Raw genomic sequence first — 25,204 nt, 5'->3', positions numbered from 1 at the left:
AGTGAGTGGGAACCGGTCTCCACATGGGATCCAAACCCTCGGCGGGAGCGCCGCCGTGCTCTCAAGCGGTGCACTTCTCCAGTGCGCCACCAGGCCGGCCCAACCACTGCCCTTTTTAAATTATTGAAAAATATTTAAGAAATACCAAAGCTGTCTTAATGTAATTACACACTAACACACTAATTATTTTACAGCTATAGAGCATGAATAAGGTAAGCCATCAACAGAAGATAAAGTTAAACTTATCCTAAAATACCTGACTCAAAATAATTAGATAAAAGTGTAAATAAGAAAACAGCCACTTAACTTTTATGTAGCTCTGTAATTACATGAACATTCAATACCAGACATTCCATTTTACATTTAATTGCAAAAATATATAAACCCTATAAAGTCATAAATATGTGGCAAAAGCAAGAAACATCTAAGGAAATAAATATTTTTAATATTTTGTACTCACAGTTCAATATTCTAATCAGTAACAAATATTAAGCAGGTAGTTTAAAAATCCACGTTTAAATTCTTACATTAAAAAAAGATACATATATTTAAGCCATTACTTCACTTTACTTATTTCGACTAGTACTTTTAAACAATTTACAGTACTGTACATTGAAAAAATTAAGTTGGGCACATAATACAGAATAAAGTCACTTTATCATTTGAAAATGCAATTTTGTCACCTATTATATATAATTTTATTCATAATAAAATAAAAGAAGGTCTGTGAACTGTAATTAATAGGAATTTTTATTGTAATAAAGACATTCCAATTTCACTGAGTATAATTTGCTTCACGTATTAATCCTCCTCTTAACAATATTCTTACTCTTCTTATTTTCTGTTACTGTCCCCTATACACAAAATATGCTTCCTTAACAAAAGTAAGTTTAGTTGCTACATATTTTAAGACATACCTTGAATTCATACAGGTGAAACAATAATTTACATATCCCTCTACCCCTCCTCCAAAAATAACTGTTGAACAAACAAGAGTTATGAGTCCCTATGCACTTAGCAGTGGATAAACAATTAAAACATTTTACAGAAAAAAATATATACATATATATATAGTATTTCATTGACACACATGTCAAACTTTAAAACCTTTATAAAATATAATAATATTTATTTCTGCAAGAGAAATGCAAACATCACTGCAAATAAAGCCTTCCAGGGAGAACCATCACACACTCGTTTATACCAAGAATCATAAGGGAGAACTATCACACACTCATGTATACCAAGGATCATAACGGTGAACTATCACACGCTCATGTATACCAAGGATCATTAATGACAATTCCCTGACTGAAGACTTCAAGCATCAAATGCCCTGTGATACTGCATCAATATTACACAGAAAAGCATGAGTCCTTCTATTTAAGGCTACTTACTTTGTTAAAACACTACCAATGCCAGTATTCCAAACACCACAAACACCTGCATTTATATGTACCTTACGTCTCTGATGTTGTAGTTATAGCAACCAAATTCCCAACTTGATCCAACAACTGAACTCCCTCTCTAGAGAACAGTTTTGCTCTGTGTATCAGCTATCATATCAGAAGATAACTTAATAAATTTAATAGGGGAAAGAGTTTTCTAAATAATGCTAAAAATCATGTCAGTTTTCCAGGATGAAGACATTTCATACTGTAACAGAGAGTACAATGAATACCCGAAGGGGTATCGTTTTAATATATCCCAATGTTTTCATATTTCACTTTACTCCTTTAGTCTAGACCTTCCTTATTTTAAATTTAAAACAGGATATGTTTACATCAAGTGCAACTAAATTTTCCCTTCAATATCATCAACTCTACTCAAGCCAAGTTCACATTTGTTTCATAATTTTCTTAAGCCTTACTTGGAACTCTCTCCCAGCACTTCCTTAAAATCTTTAATATATATCTTTGCCTTATGTACACCATGGGAATATCAGGACTTGAGTCACCTTTAGGTAGGACGAATAGGAATTACAGATGATGTACGACCTGGAGGAGCATGGCTAAGCTGATGAACGATGTGAGCGCAGGCCTAGGAGAAGAATGATCTAGCAAAGAAAAGTTATACACTAGGAGAATGTGAGGGAAAACTAAAGAGCAGGTGTAACAGGGACTGCTGGCTGCCTGCTCCAATGTCCATTCTCTTTCTCCTTAAGATATTTTTATATTATTATTTTTAGCCAGGCACATCACATTGCAGAATAAAAAACTACATGTCCCAGGATCCTGGGAGGCCTGAAGTGGCCATATGACTGCATTCTGAACAATGAGATACAAACAGAAATGTTGCTTCAAGGAATCTGACTTGGATGGAAAAGGTAAAACTTTTGCTCTTTCTGCCTTGTCCTTCTGCTTCTGGCTTCCAATGAAGACATGACAGCTGGAGCTAAGCAGCCATCTGTGCTATAAAATGACCCTGAAAACGGAAGCCATGTGTAAGCCCAAGTAAAGAAACACAGAAGCCTGTAACCTTTTTACACTGCGGAGCTGCCGCCATACCATCCGGGACCATCAACCCCAGGGTTCTTTCACATGAGCGAAAAATTAGCTCCTACTGTGTTTATGCAATTGTTTTACACAACCAAAACTAATTATAAACAACACAGTAAGCAAACCAATGTCCAGCAAAACACAGGTTGTCTTTTTCCCACTTCTGCTCCCCTGCACAGGTCAAACACTATCAACCTCTCATAAGCTTCTTCCAGACTCCTTCACTGTCTTACAACCTCATTATTTTCCCTGATTTTTCTTCTTCTCTATATTAATCTGACATTAAATAAATCATAGGTTATTTAAAGTAATTTCTAAAAGGGTATATGTTATCATAATATTGTTAAACTCTAAGTGATATTTTTTTAAAGAACAAGTTAAAAATATAACCCTGAACCAATAGGATTCCACAAACATTTATTTTTTATTTTTATTTTTATTTTTTTTGTCTTTTGTCTTTTTCCGTGTCCGGCAACGGATCGCAACCCTCAGTGTTGCCCCCGCACCGGACCGGGGACCAGCAACGGGACCGCAACCCTCGGCATTGCTCCCGCGCCTCGCTCAGCCAGTGAGCGGGAACCGGTCTGCATGTGGGATCCGAACCCTCGGGCGGGAGCGCCGCCACGCTTCCCAAGCGGCGCACTTATCCAGTGCGCCACCGGGCCGGCCCACAAACATTTATTAAACACCTGCTATATCCTAGGCCCTGAGCAAGCAAAGACAAATAATACAGACCATGCCCTTGAAAATCTTACATTTTAGAATGGATATGCAATGATTAATTCTGACAGGAATACAAGGGCAGGCTTCCCAAAGATTTTCACAGGTGGATGGGATGAGGGTGATGGTGGTGGCAACAAAGAGGTGGATATTCCAGGCAGAGAGGACAGCCTGGGCAAAGGTGTGCTCAGACCTCAGTGATCAGCTGGGTATAAACAGAGAGGGTGCAGAGTAATGCAGACTGGAGACATACTTGTATTTTGAGCTGCCCTGTACATCTCATTAAGGAGTCTGGTTTTTATGTTTGACAGTAGGAAGTCATTTATGCTCATCATCTAAGGGGTCAACAAAAAAAATTCTGTGCCTTTTAACAATGACTATAGTGGCACTAAGGAAGGAGCTACTTTAATAGAGCAGGTGACATCTGAACAAAGGCAGTGGCGATCCAGGCATCTGATCTGATAGATATGGTCATTTCTAACTCTGTTGTGTTATTTGGTAAAAAAAAAAACAATTGTCAGGGGAAGAAAAGAGAGGTCAGAATGGAGACTCAGAGAAATTTCTAGAGTAGGTGACAAGCAGTTTATTAAACACATTAGAGAAAGGAAAACAGGAGGTCAGCTCAACGTGAAGGTGCTTGTTGCATTTCAGACATAAAACCTAGAGTTTGAGGGACATGGAAAAAATCCATAGGAAGATATGGGTGTTCTAGATACACCTTTAATTCCTGCACTCTTCTCTCCCTTTACTGCATATACTGGTAAAGTGCAGATACAATTACTCACCCTCTAATGCCTGCCCCTAAACAGTTAAAAGTTGCTTTTTTTTAAAAAAAAAAAAAGAACTATAACAACAAATATCTAATGGGCACCCAACACTCCCTGTTTCACAGCCACTTTCTCTGCAAAACTCCTAAATACCCATGACTGACCCCCTAAATCTACCAACCTACTGATACCTCTTATCCTAAGCCTGTAAAACAGTGCAAAGCATTTTCACTCTTTCAAAAGCTAACATCTCCTCCTACCCTGTTTGTGGGTTTTATCCACCTCTTCCCTGTATCATCTATTTACCTCTCTCTACTGGAGCATTTCCATCAACATACAAACACACAGTAGCATCTCCCAATTATAAAGAAACAAATCCCTCTTGACTTCACAAGAACTCCTAACCACCACCCCATTTCTCTGCTCTTCTTCACAGTGAAATTTCTTGATATGACATTTTCTCTTTCACTAGTTCTTATTTTCCCATTGTCTCCTCAACCAGGCCCACTACTCCACTGACACTGATTCTGGTAGGTCACCTATGACTTCCATGTTGCTAAACCCAAAGGTTTTTGTCTCTATTCTCATATTACTGAATCTTCTCCCTTTGGCATTGGACAAACTGACCCCTTTTCCTTCTCAAGAACTTTTTATCTTTTGGCTTTGATGACACATGAGCAGGATCGCTGTTTAGTTCAGCACCATATTCTAAGCAGGCGCAGAAGAGACACTCAATAATATCCGTAGAATGAATGAATAAGACAAGAGGTATAAGCATATAAAGAATTGCAGGTGAACAGTTTAGGACAGAAGTCAGGATAAAAGGTCTCATTAATATTAATCCCTTGAAAAGAAATAACTAATAATGTAAGGTAGTGTTTGATTTTAGAAATCAGCTTCGGTCATTTTGCTCATCGCTTTTGATAATCCTTTTGGTAACCAATTCTCCTAAGACATGCAGTTGTTTGGACACTGTCTTTTGTAGGGATTAGGTTTTTACACATTAATATCTTAAAAAGAATAATACATTTATGGCTCATTCTTGATAACTGACAGATTAACGTATTAATTACTTAACCTATTAAGTAGAATGCTTTGTACGACTCAAGACAGGTATGGCAGTTTTTAAAACCTGCTGCTGGGTTAGGTATGGAGCAAATGACTATTAGAAGATGGAAGGAAAAACAGTCAAGTCCTAGAAGATTGATTGATACACAAAGACACAACACACATAAAAACAAATATTTATTTATGCACATGCATACATTTTAATCCAATTATATATTCAGTTATAAATATATGTTTATATGTATAGATCAAATTGAATATTTTTAAGTTAAAATAAGTTTCTGTCACTCCCTGTCTAGCTATTTCCATTAACAGGGCTCAATCACTTACTTCTACAAAAATAAAGTCAAAATGGGTAGTATCAGACAACACCTGAGACAAGCAGCTNACACCTTTAATTCCTGCACTCTTCTCTCCCTTTACTGCATATACTGGTAAAGTGCAGATACAATTACTCACCCTCTAATGCCTGCCCCTAAACAGTTAAAAGTTGCTTTTTTTTAAAAAAAAAAAAAGAACTATAACAACAAATATCTAATGGGCACCCAACACTCCCTGTTTCACAGCCACTTTCTCTGCAAAACTCCTAAATACCCATGACTGACCCCCTAAATCTACCAACCTACTGATACCTCTTATCCTAAGCCTGTAAAACAGTGCAAAGCATTTTCACTCTTTCAAAAGCTAACATCTCCTCCTACCCTGTTTGTGGGTTTTATCCACCTCTTCCCTGTATCATCTATTTACCTCTCTCTACTGGAGCATTTCCATCAACATACAAACACACAGTAGCATCTCCCAATTATAAAGAAACAAATCCCTCTTGACTTCACAAGAACTCCTAACCACCACCCCATTTCTCTGCTCTTCTTCACAGTGAAATTTCTTGATATGACATTTTCTCTTTCACTAGTTCTTATTTTCCCATTGTCTCCTCAACCAGGCCCACTACTCCACTGACACTGATTCTGGTAGGTCACCTATGACTTCCATGTTGCTAAACCCAAAGGTTTTTGTCTCTATTCTCATATTACTGAATCTTCTCCCTTTGGCATTGGACAAACTGACCCCTTTTCCTTCTCAAGAACTTTTTATCTTTTGGCTTTGATGACACATGAGCAGGATCGCTGTTTAGTTCAGCACCATATTCTAAGCAGGCGCAGAAGAGACACTCAATAATATCCGTAGAATGAATGAATAAGACAAGAGGTATAAGCATATAAAGAATTGCAGGTGAACAGTTTAGGACAGAAGTCAGGATAAAAGGTCTCATTAATATTAATCCCTTGAAAAGAAATAACTAATAATGTAAGGTAGTGTTTGATTTTAGAAATCAGCTTCGGTCATTTTGCTCATCGCTTTTGATAATCCTTTTGGTAACCAATTCTCCTAAGACATGCAGTTGTTTGGACACTGTCTTTTGTAGGGATTAGGTTTTTACACATTAATATCTTAAAAAGAATAATACATTTATGGCTCATTCTTGATAACTGACAGATTAACGTATTAATTACTTAACCTATTAAGTAGAATGCTTTGTACGACTCAAGACAGGTATGGCAGTTTTTAAAACCTTCTGCTGGGTTAGGTATGGAGCAAATGACTATTAGAAGATGGAAGGAAAAACAGTCAAGTCCTAGAAGATTGATTGATACACAAAGACACAACACACATAAAAACAAATATTTATTTATGCACATGCATACATTTTAATCCAATTATATATTCAGTTATAAATATATGTTTATATGTATAGATCAAATTGAATATTTTTAAGTTAAAATAAGTTTCTGTCACTCCCTGTCTAGCTATTTCCATTAACAGGGCTCAATCAACAAATATTTATTTATGCACATGCATACATTTTAATCCAATTATATATTCAGTTATAAATATGTTTATATGTATAGATCAAATTGAATATTTTTAAGTTAAAATAAGTTTCTGTCACTCCCTGTCTAGCTATTTTCATTAACAGGGCTCAATCGCTTACTTCTACAAAAATAAAGTCAAAATGGGTAGTATCAGACAACACCTGAGACAAGCAGCTCTTACATAACTCATGAGCCCTCACTAATTCTGCCATCACCCACTAATTTTAGGCCCTTTCAAATATGAATTTAAACAAAGTTTTATGGTTCCCCTTTTAAAGAAAGAAACAACTTCTAGTAATGCTGTCTATTAAAAATTTTTCTAAAAAGCTTATGTATCACTTCATTTAATCCTGTTTTAAGTTAATGATATCTTCCCACAGTAGGAGGGAAGGTATGTAAGACCAATATATTACTTTTAAAACTCAATGAGGACAGTTTTAAGATGATTTGCATTTTTGTTTTTTTACTTTTCCCACTCCTTCTTCAATCACCACTCTTTCCCTTCCATGCATAATCTGCACTCCAATTGCTGTGATTTTGCCAACACCTGAAGGTAAACCTCACAACTTCCAGAACTCCGCTCTTCACTTCTCTTTATACCTTTTGGATACATTTAATGTCCAGTAAAGTTACCCTCCTTTAACATAATTTACTAGTAAGTTATTTTTATAATGCCATACACCAATAAGGCATCACATGATTTATAGCACATACATACTCTTTCAAGAATATGATTTTCTAATCCTATACAGTTCTTTACATGAAAAAGGGAACATTTAAATTTGTCTTTGGTCCCTAACCCATATAGAATCACTCATATGTTGTTTTACCTTCTATCATTACTAAAAAAAATCAGCAAGTTCTCAGAGTAATCAATTAATTTATTATGTGGCATTGGCAGACAAAAAGTGAGCCTGTGATTTTTAAACTCAAGTGGTTCATTGTCATGTGACTCATAATGAGAACAGTATTTCAGCCTCTCAGAACTGATTAGTTAAATGTCTTGTTTCTCCACTTAACCTCATTATAGCTGCCAGCTCTAATTTAAAATGTGATTATTAAGAGTACCATAGCACAATTCTAATTTTTAAATTGTGGATATATTTGGTATCAATGAAGGAGAAGCACTAATTGTAAATGGACACAGTCAACACAATGCAAATAAATGATGTGCATGTCTCTTCCAATCTCCTGTCAGTGTTACTTGAGACCTAATTTACCAACAGTCCCTAATCCAGATTCGCCACTCTGTAAACTAGAACTCCCACTAATGCCACCATTACCAATGCTTTTGCAACTATTGCATGCCCTAAACTGCACTGCAGTTCTAAATAAGTTGATCCCATTCTTTTGCCTTCAGTCAAGCTACTGGTTATGTTTGAATTGCCCTCCCTCAATTCTATCTCTGTACCATCACTCACGTTCTTTATTATGTCTAGATTTTCTTTCTGACCACTTTCAAACCATCTAAATCATAAACCCAACTCAGAATTCACTTCCTCAAGAGCCACCCTTGATTACCTCCCACACACATTAAAGGATTTCGCATTCTGTATGGTTTTTGACACATCAATTTACACTGTATTACCTGTTTAACAACACACCTAGGCAATTTTTTCATGTTTCATATACAACTGCCTCATCTCCCCAACCAGCTATTAAGTTCCATGATAGCAGGGGTACACCACCCACCCTCCTTTGTATACTCCAGGACTCAAGGTAGGGACCACACAGTAACACTCAATGAAAGTTTCAACTAATGTTTGAAACAACATGGAAACATGACTCAAATTTGAACTCTACCAAACCTATTTTAGAATGAGGCAGAATAATCTGTTATTATGGAAAGGCCTCATGAACCAAACTTCAATTTTTTGTTTGTTTGTTTGTTTGTTTTGCCCTTTTTGTAACCAGTAAGGGGATCACAACCCTTGGCCTGGTGTCGCCCGCACCGCGCTCAGCCAGTGAGTGCACCGGCCATCCCTATATAGGATCCAAACCTGAGGGGGGAGCGCTACTGCGCTCCCAGCGCCGCACTCTCCTGAGTGCACCATGGGGTCGGCCCCCAAACTTCAATTTTGATGGCACTTCACTGTACAGCAGTTCCCACTGACAGTGCATTACCAATTATGGACACAATTTCTTAAGGCACTTGTACAGATTACTTTGCCTACTAGGTCTGCTGCCCAACATAATCTGGTAACTTAAACCCTAAAGTCCATGCACTGGAAGCCTCCACCCTCTATATAGGTCTTTGTCTTAATCCCTATGGTTCCCAGCCTTATAAAATCCTCCCCTTGGCATCTTTCAAATTCCTAGGCCTATGACTAGCCTGGGCTTTCTTTTCTTTCAACCTTACAGACCCGACCCTGACCAATGCATAAATAGAAAGCAAAGAGGTTGCTTACCAATTGCTCTGCGTAAAAAAAGATATTGACAGTTTTAAACTAACACAGCCATAAAGATGTTATTTGTTTATGATTAAATATAGTGCCCATGATTATTTATATTAAAAGGCCTCTTTCTTGGAGACCACTACGATAAAAGTGATTCTATTAAGAAAATCAGGTTCAGCACCTTAATAGGAGTGACTTTTTCCAGGACTGTGAGCAACATAAATTCAAAGAAGAATCTATGTGTATAACAATAATGGTTCATGTCTTAAATATCTAGTATATTGTTTTGTTTTGTTTTGTTGCAAATAGATTTTTAAATGACTGACAAATTAGTAGAAAAGGACTCCAACTCTGACTTATCATAAAACTGAGGTAAACTATGTCTTTCTATAACAAATAATCTAAACAGCAAGTGATGGATTTAGAAACACAGTCTGAGTCTACCTTTAATATCTAAATTAGAATTCTCAGCCTTTCAAAGAAGTCAGCAGCCAAAAAATAACATATTAATTCAAGCTATTATACTGTGATTTTACTACAAAATAGTCTTCAGCATTCCTAATGTGGGGTAATTTTAGAAGTAAGAAAATTTAAAGTACATAACAATTTCTATTAAAGTTCTTAGGGTACGTTAGAGCAATAAACATTACTAATGTTTTCCTACCCATATGTAGCATAAACTAAAAGTCCATTAGAAAACCATTTCTAAACCTTCAACTTTATAAGATAATTTCACCTATTGCTTTCCAACCCCACTGCTTGTTCCAAATGGTGCCTTTGAATAAATTAGGAGGGGAAAACTCCTATCTCTCCTTACTATCCCTCTGCCTGTCAGTTATCTTCATATATCAACTCATAACAACGATGGATGCAGACATCGCCTCATAAAGTTATGCAGCCCAACATTTTTTATGGATACAAAGAAACTGAATTATTTTTAAGATGAAAAACATTTTAAGAAAAACATAACCAGAAATTGTACATTGCTTCAAGAATACAAATAGTACTCTAAATAAGAATTTAGCTCTATCTAAGGGCAACATTATATGTAATGACATAAAATACATAACATTACAGCCACTTCTATAAATATCAATGTTTCAAAACTTAACAAATTTCTAATAGGTTTATAACAGAACTCATAAAAACAGCATTTATACAACTGAAATAGCTTGAAATGGGGAAGAGTGAGTAAGCTGTCACTGATAGTCACACAGGAATTTGTAGGCTCAATAAATGCTACAAATCCTATCACGGAACAATATTCATGTTTGAACTACCAAAGTAAATGTATATAATCAAAACAATCTATCTGAAAAGATAACAAAATTTTTTTAGAAAATAGAAAAACATAAAATGCTGCTTTAAATGTCAACTAAGGACTTCAATAAAGCTAATAAAACTTGGAAGCCAAATGACAGATTTTCTGCAATATATATCACCCTTCACACCCAATAAAATCAGGTGTCAAAACAATTTCATGAGAATTAGTTACAAATATGAAAATGTTGTTCAAGATACTTTGATTCAAATATAACTGTTCAAGGTAAATTACCTGCCAAAATGAGTTGGCACTTTCAAAGGATTGCTCTTGGTTTAACTTACTATGAACGCTGACAACCAATTTGCAGGCTTACATAATAAAAACAGGGTAAGTGTGGAGAATCATCTGTGAACTAGTCGTTTTATAAAACTGGACTGTTACTAACACCTAATCCATATCAAACCTCAATATTTTTTGGAGAGAAAAATATGTATGAATCACTAATGTCAACTTTTACCATAGTACCAGTAGGCTCTTTCTTATTAAAACAATCTCAGAACTATTCCTAAGGCAACATCCCCAAAAGAAACAAACAGCTGGGACAGAGCAAATGTCACCAGGTGCAACATGAAGAAATAACCTATATATAGTACTAGCTTGTCATTCGGTCTGAAACACCATTCCTTTCTTCATCCCATTAAAGTACTGACTTGCAGACATTTGACATTCAGCCAGAGAAAGAGTAACTTATGTCATCTTTTAAAATAATTAGACATAGAATCCAATGTGCTCATGAAATAGGTCTGAACTGCAAGTCCTCTTTCTTTCAGAACAGCAGTTTTCTGAACATTAGGTTCCGTTTCCAGAAGTGAGAACAAGCTGTTACTTGGTTAGTTGGTGATGGCTGGTAGTCAAGGAAGACCATCACAAGCTCCTTCACTGTTCTAGGGCTTCAATCTACAGATTTAGTTTGTATGACAAACCCTGTATCAAAATGATGATAAAGTCACTCATCGGTGGTGCCCTCTTTAAGATGCGTAAATTTCAAATAACATTCATTATATCATTATTTATAATAAAAAGTATCAAAAATTTACCTTTTTCAATTATTAACTAAATTTTAGAAAGTTCAAATAACTGAACGTTAAATGGGCATTAAAGATTATACAGAGTAAACCTTTATAAGGAGATTTTAATATTATAGGCGATGCATATCAATACACATATTCTTCCACTGAAATAAGCAAGATATTAAACTGTATATAAAAAATGATCTTAAGCATGTGGAACACATACATATGAAAAAGTCTAGAGAGAAAAACACTAGAATATCAAAGAAAGATTACAGTTGTCCCTGATACCTACAAGGGATTGGTTCCAGGACTCCTGTGGATACCAAAAGTCCCTGGATGCTCAAGTCCCTTATATAAAATGGCATGGTATTTGCATATAACCTATGAACATCTCCTGTATATTTTAAATCATCTCGAGACTGCTTATAATACCTAACGCAATGTAGATGCTATGTAAATAGTTGTTATACCATACTTTTTATTTGTATCATTTTTTATTTATTTTTCCCCCCAAATATTTTCCATCCACAGTTGGTTGAATCTGAGAATGTGGAACCCACAGATATGGAGAGCCCACTGTATCTCGAATGAAAGGATTTTAGATGATGTTTCTCCTTCTCTATCTTTGAAAATTATATAGTGTTATAACTTTTTACATCGAAATTATATATAAATTTTAAAATATGCCAGTGCTTAAATATTGTTTGCCTACTCCTTCTTCCAAATTCAGGCAGTCAGAAAGAACCTCCAAAAAGGAACCAAATAGTAGGTCCTGTGTTTGACGAAGAAGATATGACTATCACTATTCAATTCTCCATACCTCTGTGATACAGAATTCCTGGAATTATAGGAGCTGGTTCACAGGGTCCCTCCAGGCTTTCTAGGCAGACTTCTAGGGGGTACAATCGCCCACCTCCCTAAACTACCAGTTTCCTCATTTGTAAAATGCAGGTAATAACTGTACCTACCTCAAAGGAGAGTTATAAAATTAGAGTTAATACACACAAAGCATTTAAAATGGTGCCTGGCAAATAGAAAGCACTATAAAAGCCTTAGCTATTCTGTCATTATTTTATTACTATTATTATTACTACTACGACTACAACTTCCTGTGTTACTACTATACCATGACCAATGCTTTTACCACTACTATGACTGTTGCTACTGTAAGAAAAACAAACAAAGAAGCATAGAGCTTCCCTCTCTCATGGGATCATTTTCCAAAGAGAATAACTTGCCAATCTGACCTCACAGAAGTAGAAGAGCAAAGAGGCAGGAGAACTGCACCAGAGATTATTTTTAATTAGATGCAATGTGCTTCTGGCACTCTTTCACTACCATTCTGGCCAGCAAAGGCTCATCACATCCCTTTCTGTTACCACACCCAGACCAATCATTCTCTACTATGTAAAATTCTCTCTCCCTGTCTCATTGACTCTGTTTATAAACATTTGTTCACCTGTTTGAAATAGATTCATAAGGGCTGGCCAGTTAGCTCAGTTGGTGAGAGCACAGTGTTAATAACACCAACCTCAATTCAGATCCCTATACCACCAGCCAGTGCCAAAAAATAAAGTAGATTCTTAACATGCCCCTAACCCATTCAAAATTATTTATCAAGACTGTATTTGAATATTCTTATAGAGGAGTTAAGTGACAGAAAGGGAGGAACATTATACTTTAATAAATGTGACCAATTTAAGTAATATATTTATTTAGCAATTTAAAATAAAAATACTTAGTTAAAATAGAACAATTTTCAGTCAAAATAGTATTTATTTATAAAAAATACACAAGTAGGAGGAAAAAAGAAAACTACTGAAACTCAGTAGCTGCCACCTTTGGGAAACCTGAACATAGGCAGTCATGTGTACAGTAGATGAGCCCTCACGCTTTCTGGCCACAGCTGATTGGAACGGGGTTTACAATTGCCCCAAAGCTAGCCAATCAGATTGTATCCTGAAGAATTCAAAGAAAAGACACAGGCACTACAATCAAATGGTGTAAACATCAGGGACATAAGGTCATATATAAATCAATAGTCAGCACAAACAAGCCACAGTCACAGGGAGAGAGAAATTGATAGCCTTAGAGAGCAAGGAGCCAATCCACAGACAGATGCAAAAATGAGAGACCATATGGTTCTGAGAAGCAGAAAAGTCAATGACAGTTCCTGACTTTCCATTTCTAGTCCCATGGGGTCTTAGTGAACTTTCTTTGGTTCTCTATGAACACAACTGACATAATCATGTAACAAATGGACATGTCACCTGCATGCATGTTTTTTGTTCTTGCCTTTTGTTAAAGAGATTGCAACAGTGTTCACAACTAAAACAGTCATTTCTTAAATATCTATGTATCAACACCCCAAAGTATTGTGTTGCTTTGTATCAGTAGAAGAAGAAATACGAAGAGAAAAGAATTCTCCAAAAGAACTCAATTCTGCAAAACTATTTCAAGCTTCATGGATAATGTATTATAAAACGTCTATACAATACCTGCTTCTTGGAAGAAACATGGATTCCTTAATGAATACGGACCCAGAGAGAAGAATATACCAACAGGTTCCAATATCATCAGGACTGAAAAGAAAAGGTAATAGAATCAGATAATTATCTATAACAAAATCAAAACACATACAGCATAAAGTGCAGCACTCAAGTTACTTTTAGAATCATAAAGAATAGTGTAAAACACATACATGAAAAAAGCCATTATTCAACAAATGGAGTCATTTTTTAAAATGTGTTTATCCCTGAAATAAGCTATTTATCAGTATATTTAAATATTTTCAATGTTTGCTAGATCTGTAGCACCTACCATTTCAAGTTTCATTTTTTTGTTTAATTTTTTGAACAGAAAATACTTTCACTTGCTTCATAAAACAAAAACTACAAAGAGGTATCAGTGAAACTCACTCTTCCCAATCCTTTCCCATCTACGAGGTTCTCACATTTTTCCACCACACTTCTTGGGTATTCTTTCAGAATTTCTTTATGCATATGCACACAATAATCAACATATATTCTTATTCCCTCCACCATCTTTTTTTTTTTTTGACAGAAAAGATAGCACACACTGCCCACTGTTCTTTCCTTTGTGATAACTCTTAGAGATCTATGCATCAGAAGATAGTTCTCTTGTGCATTCTCACAACTGCAGAGCATTCTATTCCACTGCATGGATGTGCCATTTGATTAAGCAATCCCTACGAACAGTCATTTTAGTTGTTTGAATTTTATCCGATTATAAAAAAACTGCAATGAGTAATCTTGTTCATACAGTAGTAACTGCAGGATAATGTCCCAGAAGGACAATTATTGGGTCAAAGGGTTCATACACTGTAATTTCAAAAGATATTGTCAAATTGCCCTCCATAGATAGCAATTTATATGCCTACCTACTTCCCCACAGCTATACTAACATAGTTTATTATACTTATTTAACAAATGTTTAACAATTTTATGATGACAACTTTTTTAGATGCTTAGAATGCTTCAGGAAAAAACAACAAAAAGATCCCTGCCCCCTCATGGAGTTTATATTCAAGTCCCATTGAGAAGAGGACATTTGAGTAAAGGAGATATTAACCAAGCGGATGCCCAAGGAATGAGCATTCCAGGCAAAAGGCAAGGAGGATCAGGAGTGTGAGTGCAAAGGCCGCAGCTGACACTACCTAGAAGCAACCTCAGGGGAGCAAACAAGGCACTTTGATGCTTTTTACCAAACTTTTGGATTTTTACCAAATCTGCTTGGTGAGAATGATATCTCAGTTTAATTTCATTTTTCATGTTTTTCCTCTTATTATAAGAGCATTTTTTCTTATGTTCATGAGTCATTTCTATTTGTTTTTCTCTGAAATCAGTTCACAACTTTTAACCAATTTTCTATTAACTGTGAGACTTTTTCTGATCTACGAGCAATAATAATTAGCTTTTCAAACACGTGAGCTGTGAATAGCTTTTTCCCTGGTTTGTTGCTTGCCCTTTGACTTTGTTTAGGGTGCTTTTTTTTACCATGTGTAAGTTATTTTATTTTATAAAGTCAAGTTTATCAAATTTATTAGTTAGGACACAGGCTCAGCTACTATTAAAACAAAATGAAAATCTAAATATAGCAATGGCTTAACCGAGGAGGAAGTTCATTTCTCGTTCACACATACAACAGTCTAAGCGATAGAAGTCCAAGACTGATAAGATTGATAAGGTGGCTCCAATGACACTGGGAAGCCAGACTGTTTCTATTTTGTGGCTGTGCCATCCTTAACCCATGGCTTCCATCATATTCTAAGGTGGCAGTTCCAAATCTCACCACCACATCCCATTCCTGCCAGTGGGAGGGGTAGAAACGGAGCACAGAGCACACCCATTTCTTCCAAGAGTACAACACAGGTGGAAGCTGCAATACTATGCTTCTCTCATGTCCGGGTGAATCACAGGCATGTTGCAGGGGAGTCTTTGGCAATTTGTTTTTTTTTGGCGGGGGGGGGAAATAGATTCATTCCAAAATGTTTTTAAAGGACACAATTCTATTTACAAGTCTGAATAATTAAGTTATTTAATAATATCAATCACTATCATCTAATCATTTTCATTGTGTTATTTGCTTCCAAAGTAAAGGAACAGTTAATCGTCTTTTCCCCCCAAGTTCAATCTTAACCAAATTCACAATTCCTTAGTCCTTGAAAGCAATGCCTCAAGAAAACATAAAGGAAAACTATTGCCAAACAGAATTCAGTTCCAATGAAGAACCTTAAAAGTAAAATGATTTCACAAATGAAAACGCAAAGTACTTCAAAGAATAACATATACCCTCTTCCCCCAGTTTTTAGTCAATAACTTTTGGAAACAGCAATCATTTACCTAGACTGGGGGAAACCCCTATCTTTCTTAATGTAAGGTGACAGCATTACATATTTTTAAATACTGATTTATGCCAAGTAAAAATGATATTTTCTGCCAGACTCAAAAGTAGTTAAAAAAAAAAAATTAGTAACAAATGATAAAACACTGAAATAGAAAGCACAGAAAAAGAAACATTTTATAAACTTATTTTAATCTGTTCTTACAATGTTTCTTTTATCACAAAAATGTTGTTCTGGGGAAATAAAATCTAGAAAAATAGGAAATTAAGGTAAATTACACTTATTAACTTGTGCAAGTTACTAGAGCTGCTGCAAAGATTAAATAAACAATGATTAAATGCAAAAAATACTTATCCAATGATAACTAGTAGTTTTACCATGTTAAAAAGTACAATAAATGTCACCATGGTCAAAATCAACTGTGACGTGAAGACTACAGCAAACTTTAACTGGCTTTTCAGTTATTTCATATCTGTCGACTCTGAAGGAAAAATTAACACGGACAAAGACGTACAGGGTTCATAAACTCAGCTTTCCTGGCAATGATCATAAAACACACATGAGTTGAAAGAAAACCAGCGTCCAAAGTGGATGAGATAACGTGACAGCAAATATTCTAGCACTCTGAACACCTGTTGATTACCCTATAACTAGGGTTGACTCTTCATATAAGGAAAGCCTTGGGAAGATTTGAGGATGTGAAGGTAAGAAACTGGTCCTCTCTATCTCTAGCACATACTACAATTTTGTTTATCTTATAGATGGGCTGTTTTTCTACCTTCCCAAAAGAATCCAGAGTTAACTTGTAAGAGTTATATTTGTTTCAGTAGGCATTTGCAGAGAATAAGCATTCGACCAACAAGCATTTACCGAATTCAGTGAGCATTTACTACATGCCAGGCCATATATGATAATCATAATTTATTATTGAGCTGCTTCAACTGTAAAAGTTTTATTAGAACTAAAAATACAAAAACAGTGAATCTTATTTTAAAGATGCCCTTGAAATAGTTGTAAGCTAGAAAAAAATCTTCCTTTCCTCTCTTCCCATCCACCCCCCACAGAATTCATGCTTAGTTTCTGTTCTGAAAATTCCTTGTTGTGAGATGCCATCATCAAAATCTGTTTTACTTACTTTGAATAGTCCAGAAAATTCTTACTTTATTAGAAACCACTGTAGTAACTATGCTCACTCTTCTTCATTTACAAGTATGCCTCAGGCAGGCAGTGTTTCAGAGTGGGATACACCTGCTTCCCTTCAAGGTCTACAAATACTCCCTTCCTACAGTGCAGCTGTTACCAGGGGGGTTTTATAGCATTTTTACATGTGCAAAGTGATGACTATTCTTTTTAAGGAAGAAACCGAAGTTAAAAGAATAGTACTTAGTAGTAGCAGCAGCAAATTTTTCTATACTTAAAGGGTATGCAAATTGGAACTCCCAATAATAATCGTGGTAGCAGCACCACCACCACCAGTAGTAGTAATAGTAAGTATCTGGCATTAAACACTGGTTCTCAAGCTTTAATGTGCGTATGAATCACCTGGGATGCTAATTAAAAATGCATGCTCCCAGGTTCTACCTATCCCATCCAGTTCTCCAGTTCCTGATCATTAGATGGGAGAGCCATCAAAATGACTTTTAAATAAATATCCCAGATGATTCTTAGGCAGGGGCTTGTCAACTTCAAAAAACCTTCAGAAAAAGTCTCAATATCAAGCCTCAACAAGAACTGGCAGGGAAAAAAAAAAAAACTAAAACTCTATCAATATCCATGCAATTAGTCACATGTGTTTTTTTAACCCGTGCTATTTACATTTTTTTCAAATAATTGTTTTTGTTTTCAAATTATGAGCTAAGGAGTGCCTTTAAAGGCTGTTGCAATGACAAAACTTGAATCTTGGAAGAAACCTGTCTCAGTATTTCCAAATAACCTAAGTCTTATAACCACCAGTAATGGGTACCTAAAAGAAACCTAAAGATTAAAAAGGATCATACTTCAAAGTAGTACTTTGCAAGTCTCTCTGATCAGCCAAATGCACATGTAGAGAAGACCTACAATTTTAACCCAAGCTAAAAACTACAATGGACAATTGATTTGATTCCCATATATCCCATCCTACAATGAACAAAATGAAAGCCACAAAAACCCAGGTGGTATGACAAGGTACACTAAAAGACTCCTATTTTTGTTTTCATCAACAGGGAGGAAATTAATAAAGCAAAACAAAAAAAACCCCAACAAAATATAAACAGACCATCACAAAATGATCAATTCACCTTCCAGTATAATCAGATATAAAGCCTCTGCAGCAACCAAAAATGTATGATCCCCATTGCATCTTATTCTAAGACCAAACCAGAATGCTAAATTTGAATTTGGAATAATGGGCAAGAAAAAGATATATAATCTAATCCCACTCTTTTTTCATCTTATTTTCTAACACTCCTCAACAAAACCCACTGCTCCCAACTGGCTGCTTTGACTGCTCCTTCCTAACTCTGCCAATCTGTTCAAGATGTTTGCCTCTCCCCACCTTCTAAATCACATAGTACCTTAAGGAACAGCTCAGACTCTACTTCTTTAAGAAAATCTTCTCACTCGTTATTTTACAAACTGCAAAATATTTATCCCATCTAATTTCATTCTGCTTTATATTTTTCTCTAATGATTTCTTATTCCTACAGTATTGTCCTCCAACTAAACTGAACCTCCTTTTAGGCAGTAACTGTGTGCTGTGCCTAGCAGAAATTGGGCAATACTTCACTTGTTTGCTCAGGTGTGTCAGATCATGACATGCTTCTGCTTATAACCCATGGCTCCATAACAGGAGAAAGTCCAAACCTTTTGGCAAAGCACAAGAAGGAAGCAATATGGTAGCATGCAAAGTGCACAGATTTGGGAGCACACACTCTTTCATGCCAGCCACGAGATCCTGATGAAGTCAAATTCTGACATTCTGGTTCCTCAGAATCAAAGTTACTTTGACTTAATGAAACAGTATATATGAAGTACCTTGCATGATAGGCTTAAAACACACACATACACACAAACACACACACACACGAGCTCTCTCCTAGAATCTCCTTTCCTCTCACAACCATATCTGAAAGGGCCAACGTAGAGCTTTACTTTCTGCTCCTAATCCCAACATTTCCCATACTACAAACTTCACCCTGTTTAGCCATACCACGCTTTTTTTCCCACCTATGCCTCAGGGCCTTTAAACAAACCTGCTGTTCCAGCTTTTAAATAGTATCTTTTATCTGGTACACTTATTACTCATCCTTTGAGTACCAGGTTGATTACCACCTCCTCTGAGAGGTGTTTTAGTATCTTCCAAGTAAGGTGAGTCACCTTCCTCCTAGCTTCCCAAAGCACTCTGTACATGCTCACATGAAGCTGTTGCCAGAGTGTCATCAATATTTACTTTAGGAGTTATCTCCATTAGCTTCTTAACTCCCCTAACTCACCAGTACCTGATTGGCACTCGGATACTTCCTTAATAAATGAATTAATAAACTGAATAGACACCAACTCAGACAAGGTAAATTGTCTGAAAGTCAAAAATGTGAGTTTAAATTTACCAGAAACTGTAGAAATGAAGCCAGGTTTAAATAACTTCCTTAGCAATATCCTAGATGATCACAAGGTGGCAGTGTCTCCACATGAAAGGGCTGAGTTTGCAGCTCTATATAAATCAGGAAGCTAATACAAGAGATCAAGTTCAAGTTGACAAGGGGCTTCAAAGAATAAAAAGTAATAAATCAAAGGAAAACTGACAGAATCAGCAAACACGATTACTAGGGGCCAATAAGGTAACGTGTGAAAAGGCTATTTATTCAGCTGATAATGCAATATGAAAACTTAAGTGGAGCCCAATCAAAGAAGAGAGTTGTAACAAAACAGCAGTGGCAGGAGTGGGAAGGTGGCTGTGGGCAAAGGATACTGAGCCTAGCAAAGGCTTCAGCTCAGAACAGGCCTCCTGCCAGCTGCAAACACAAACATCTAGGTCTTGGAGACAGAGACAAACAAAAACTGAAAGAACGGTACCCATGCAAAATCCAAATAATTTGTTGTTTTTTTTTTTTTTCCTTTTTGTCTTTTTTCGTGTCCGGCAACGGATCGCAACCCTTGCTCCCACGCAGCGCACTGTAGCAGTGCGCCACGGGCCGGCCCAATCCAAATAATTTGGGACCAGCAGTTAGTGCTTTTGAAACAAGATAATCCTGACAAAATATGGAACAAGGAGGGTATCAGGGCTACAGGAAGGGATTCCTCCCACTTTAGCAGAGAAATTGCAATACGGCAATTGGCACAAGCCAGAAGTGGCCCAGAGGAGTGAGGAAGCACCTCTACACGCTTTATATGGCAACATTAACAAGGGCATTAAAACATAGAGAAGCCAAAAGATGGCAATCACTTTGTGATTAAGAATGGGTAATATGAACACTGGTTGAATGTCCAGAAATAGTGGATAGGAAGACCATTCAGGGAAGAGCTGGTTTTACAGTTACACAGAGGGGTTAAGTACAACTGAGATTCACACGTAGCATCAATAATCAATTTTTGAGATATTTTAGAAAGGTCACTTTGTATTACCCAGGATGTTACACCACACAGCACCATATTCACATGACAAAGCTGTTGGCATCTGGGAGAAAAGGATACAAGAATCTTGTCACCTCGAGCAATTGGCTCACATCTTGAGTTGAGCTAAAGAACCAGAAAGGGAAATAAAGACTAACAACCATTCCAGTACCTAAGTGGGGACAACCAGCAAGGAATCCCAGGGGACCAGCCAAGTGTGACCAGAAATAGGAGAATAACTGTTTCTTTTCCTGCATTTACTGTCTCAGCAACATCAACCGACCAAAACAATGATAAAACCAGAAAACACACAATCTTCCTAAGCTTCTCCTTCTCCATGACCTCTGGTCACATTCTGTGTGTTCCTCTCCCAAGTCTCTCTCTCTTTTTTTTTTTTTCCTTTTTTTTGTCTTTTTTTTTTTTTCATGTCCAGCAACGGACCGCAACCCTCAGTGTCGCGCCCATACCGGACCGGGACCAGCAACGGGATCGCAACCCTCCCAGCCAGTGAGCGGGAACCGGTCTGTATGTGGGATCCGAACCCTCGGCGGGAGCACCGCCACGCTCTCAAGCGGCGCACTGTAGCAGTGCGCCACCGGGCCAGCCCCCAAGTCTCTCTTAATCGAAGCCTTTTACTGAAGTTCAGGGTCTCATTTTTACTCACCTATTCTGTTATTATAGCTTCTGACCAGCTAAGACGTAGACTCTCAAATATATGATTAAGTCAAAAAAAAACGTGAAAATAACTATTTTTCTACAACAAATTATCCTCTATCCTTCCACAGAAGTCCAGCAGATAGTTCAGATCAGAGGTTTTCAATATCAAGAGCCCTTGGGACTTTACGCTGTCCCACCCTCCTTCAACCATAATAGCTACTGCTGCTGAGCTGAGTGTGATTTCCTATGAACAAAGTGTTCCACGACTGAAAAAAAAAGTCCTAACAATGGCCAGCTTCCAATATGCAGATGGCTTTTCAGATACACAGTAATTTTAATCTTTTTCTCAAATACATTACATCACTTTTGTTACTGGATTTATCATAAAGTTTAATAGTTATTTGTATCTTTTTGCTCCTTTGATGGGGCTCTAAGTTATAAGCTCAAAGACAAAATCTGTATTTTTTATTTTTGTATAACAAATGGCACGAAGTATGCTTACAGAATAAGTTAATGTAACACAGCATACTAAGTGACCCTAAAAACGATATGAGGCCCAAAAAAACGTAAAGTGCATACATCATTTTTACTAAGGCATAATGTATATAGTGTATTTTAGAAAGAGCTCTACAAAGAGTTAAAGTTTTTGACATTTACATTTTCTACCTTCAGAACAGTAATGTTGTATTATAAAATGACATATAGTTCATTTTATATAAATGATATAGTTCAAAATTATATAAATCATATATAAATTCCCACAATATAAAAACAAATAACATTTTAAAAGTAGAGAGTAATTTTTGTTCTATTTCCTGAAAGTTCTAAATTGTAAAGAAATTACTTAAAAACTTTGAAGAAAAAGAGTCGCCAATTTTAACACTAAGTTTTTCAGAAAATTCTTATTCTCCAATCAATAGCAACTCAATTAGAGGGGCGTGGAACCAACAAACAGGGTAAGTCAATACATCAATAAGAACTCCGAAAATTAATGAAAATATTAAGGAAATTTCAGCTTTTACATTGAAAATGTAAGGGACATAGTGGACATCCAACTTTCTAAAAATCATAATTCACAGCAGAGTGAACTATATAAACTACTGACTAACTAATAAAGTCAGAAATACTGTAGGCTCATTAAGGTAGTCATTCTTAAATTAATAGAATTCATCTGAAAAAATGAAATGAACCTTGCACCAAGGGCTGCCCCGTGGCTCACTCGGGAGAGTGTGGTGCTGATAGCACCACGGCCACAGGTTCGGATCCCTATATAGGGATGGCTGGTTCGCTCACTTGGGAGAGCGTGGTGCTGACAACACCAAGTCAAAGGTTAAGATCCCCTTACCGGTTATCTTTTTAAAAAAGAAAAAAGAAATGATCCTTGCACCAGCAAGCTGCCAAAAATAAACAAACAAAATGAAGGAGTGATGCACTGAGAGTTATGGAGTTATTCCATAAACTTTTTTTTTTAACGAAAGGGAACAGTCAATGTAAATTACATATTTATTACAACATATCAAATCAATGATTCAGCTACACTAAGGGTAGAGGATCTATCCAAGGGCTCAAGGAGCAACTCCTCAAATTTAAAGGAGCAGTTAAATCTGAAAAATTAATTTAGAAACTAATAGATCATGAAATTAATTTACAAATTTGTCTTTTAGACTTACGCACTGTAATTTCATTTTTACAAAAAACCTATTCCTCACCTAGAGTAATCCAGATCCCAGAAAAGTTGAGCATAACTTATACACACCAAGAGACAGAGACAAATTCAAAGCCAAATCTGCCCAACTCCACTAAAGAAGTCATCTCCATGCAAGAGACCACAACCACACTGCAAAACAGTTTACACCTCTAACCCACATTTATCAGAAAGCATACAAAGTAAGCCATATTTATGTACTACACATTACTTTAAACAGAGGTTTTTATTCAGTAAGTACTTTCTTGGAAAACTGATAAAAAGAATCTAACACCTAAGGTTGTGTAACCAGCCATTTTATGATGAAGTTAGACCACAGTGAAGGTCTTCATCTACAGATCAAAGGAGTACTTTCCTTCGAAATATAAAATTCAAAGAAAACAGGAACAGAGAAGAGACGAAATGCTAGGCATGGCAAATGCAACCTGGAAACATAAGCATAGTCCCTACCCTCACGGAGTTTATAGACTAATTACATTTCTTAATGTTTTTATTTAAATACTCTTCACCACAAAAATAAAACATTTTTATTTAGACACTAATAGTAAACATAGAAATACCATTATTGTCAACAAGTCTTAAAGTATCACCATATACACTTAATACAATCCTTAAGTATGTATGTGTGTGGTATGGGTGTGGGTATGTGTGAATTTTCACACTTACAGTAAACATGTACATCATAACATGCCAGGCTTGGTGGTTAAAAACCCTTGCCCTACAATTCTGTGCAAAAGCTAATTCTTCAAAGATAATATATTTTCAAATAAATTAAAACCTTAGGTTTCTCCATTGGGGGGGGCTGTCTGGTATGGGAATCCAAACCCTAGAACTTGATATTATAACACCATGCTCTAACCAACTGAGCTAACTGGCCAGCCTCACCGTTTTCTTTATGCACCCATACAAGTACAGTAAAATTCCAGAAACATGGACAGGAAAGGTACATCAAAATAAGGTTACATCTTGCTGGGTAAGAAAGGAAAGGAGATTTGAAGTACGTTGTCCCTTCTCAGGGAAAAAAACAGTGTATTCTATGTGCCGTTGCTTCTTAGGGAAAAAAATACTTGACAACCACCTAAGTAGTAGATGAGTGTTTTTGTAATAATTTAAAAACAAGACGGTAATGTAAAATAAAATAAAAGCTTGGCCACATCAGGAAGGAAAGGAAATAGTGCAATAATTAGATGTGGGTAAGAGAGTCAAAAAAAGACATTTCTCAAGGATGGAAGACACTGTGGCACCTTACAGTCTCTAGAAAAGGGGGCAGGAGGAAGAGATTGAAAATACCAGTGAGGACAGGAATAGCCATATTGAAAAGCAAGAAGGACATCCCGTCCTCCTGGAGGCATGAGTGGGACAAGAGGCAAACGCAGATACAGATAAATTGGGGTATTTGGGAACAGAAAGTAAAGCTCGAGGGAGGCAGAGTCAGCTGGAGGAGGAGTGGGAAAGCTTGAAGGGGACGTGCGGGGTTAGTGCCCAGCAGAGAAGTGGGACAGCTGCCATGAAAACTGAAAACCAAGTTGACAAGAAGAAAGCCTGTTAACAGCAGTGAGAACTCAGCTGTCTCGAGACCTCAGGTTCTAAACTGCACATTTACAGATTTAAATGAAAATGCTATAAAAGACCCAGCAGGCCTCAATGAAGCTCTTTTACAGAGGAACAATTTCCTCTCCCGCAATAGAGATAAACCCCTCAACAAAATGCTATGAACACTTTTGAAAA

General features: G+C 36.5%; 1 protein-coding gene across 3 annotated transcripts in view; it reads right to left on the bottom strand.

The window, feature by feature from the left end:
• Positions 1–25,204, bottom strand: part of RAPGEF2 (Rap guanine nucleotide exchange factor (GEF) 2) — a 168,650-nt gene that overhangs the window by 133,166 nt on the left and 10,280 nt on the right. For all 3 annotated transcript variants that reach the window (XM_008578797.1, XM_008578798.1, XM_008578799.1), the window contains exon 3: positions 14,159–14,242. In XM_008578797.1, the coding sequence (XP_008577019.1) occupies positions 14,159–14,242 (84 nt within the window). The remainder of the gene's footprint in view (positions 1–14,158; positions 14,243–25,204) is intronic.

Source organism: Galeopterus variegatus, unplaced genomic scaffold (assembly GCF_000696425.1).
Source record: "Galeopterus variegatus unplaced genomic scaffold, G_variegatus-3.0.2 Scaffold1760, whole genome shotgun sequence".
In the NCBI taxonomy this organism is placed as follows: domain Eukaryota; kingdom Metazoa; phylum Chordata; class Mammalia; order Dermoptera; family Cynocephalidae; genus Galeopterus; species Galeopterus variegatus.
The sequence above is the reverse complement of the archived record's forward strand: the minus strand, read 5'-3'. Positions and strand labels throughout refer to the sequence as shown.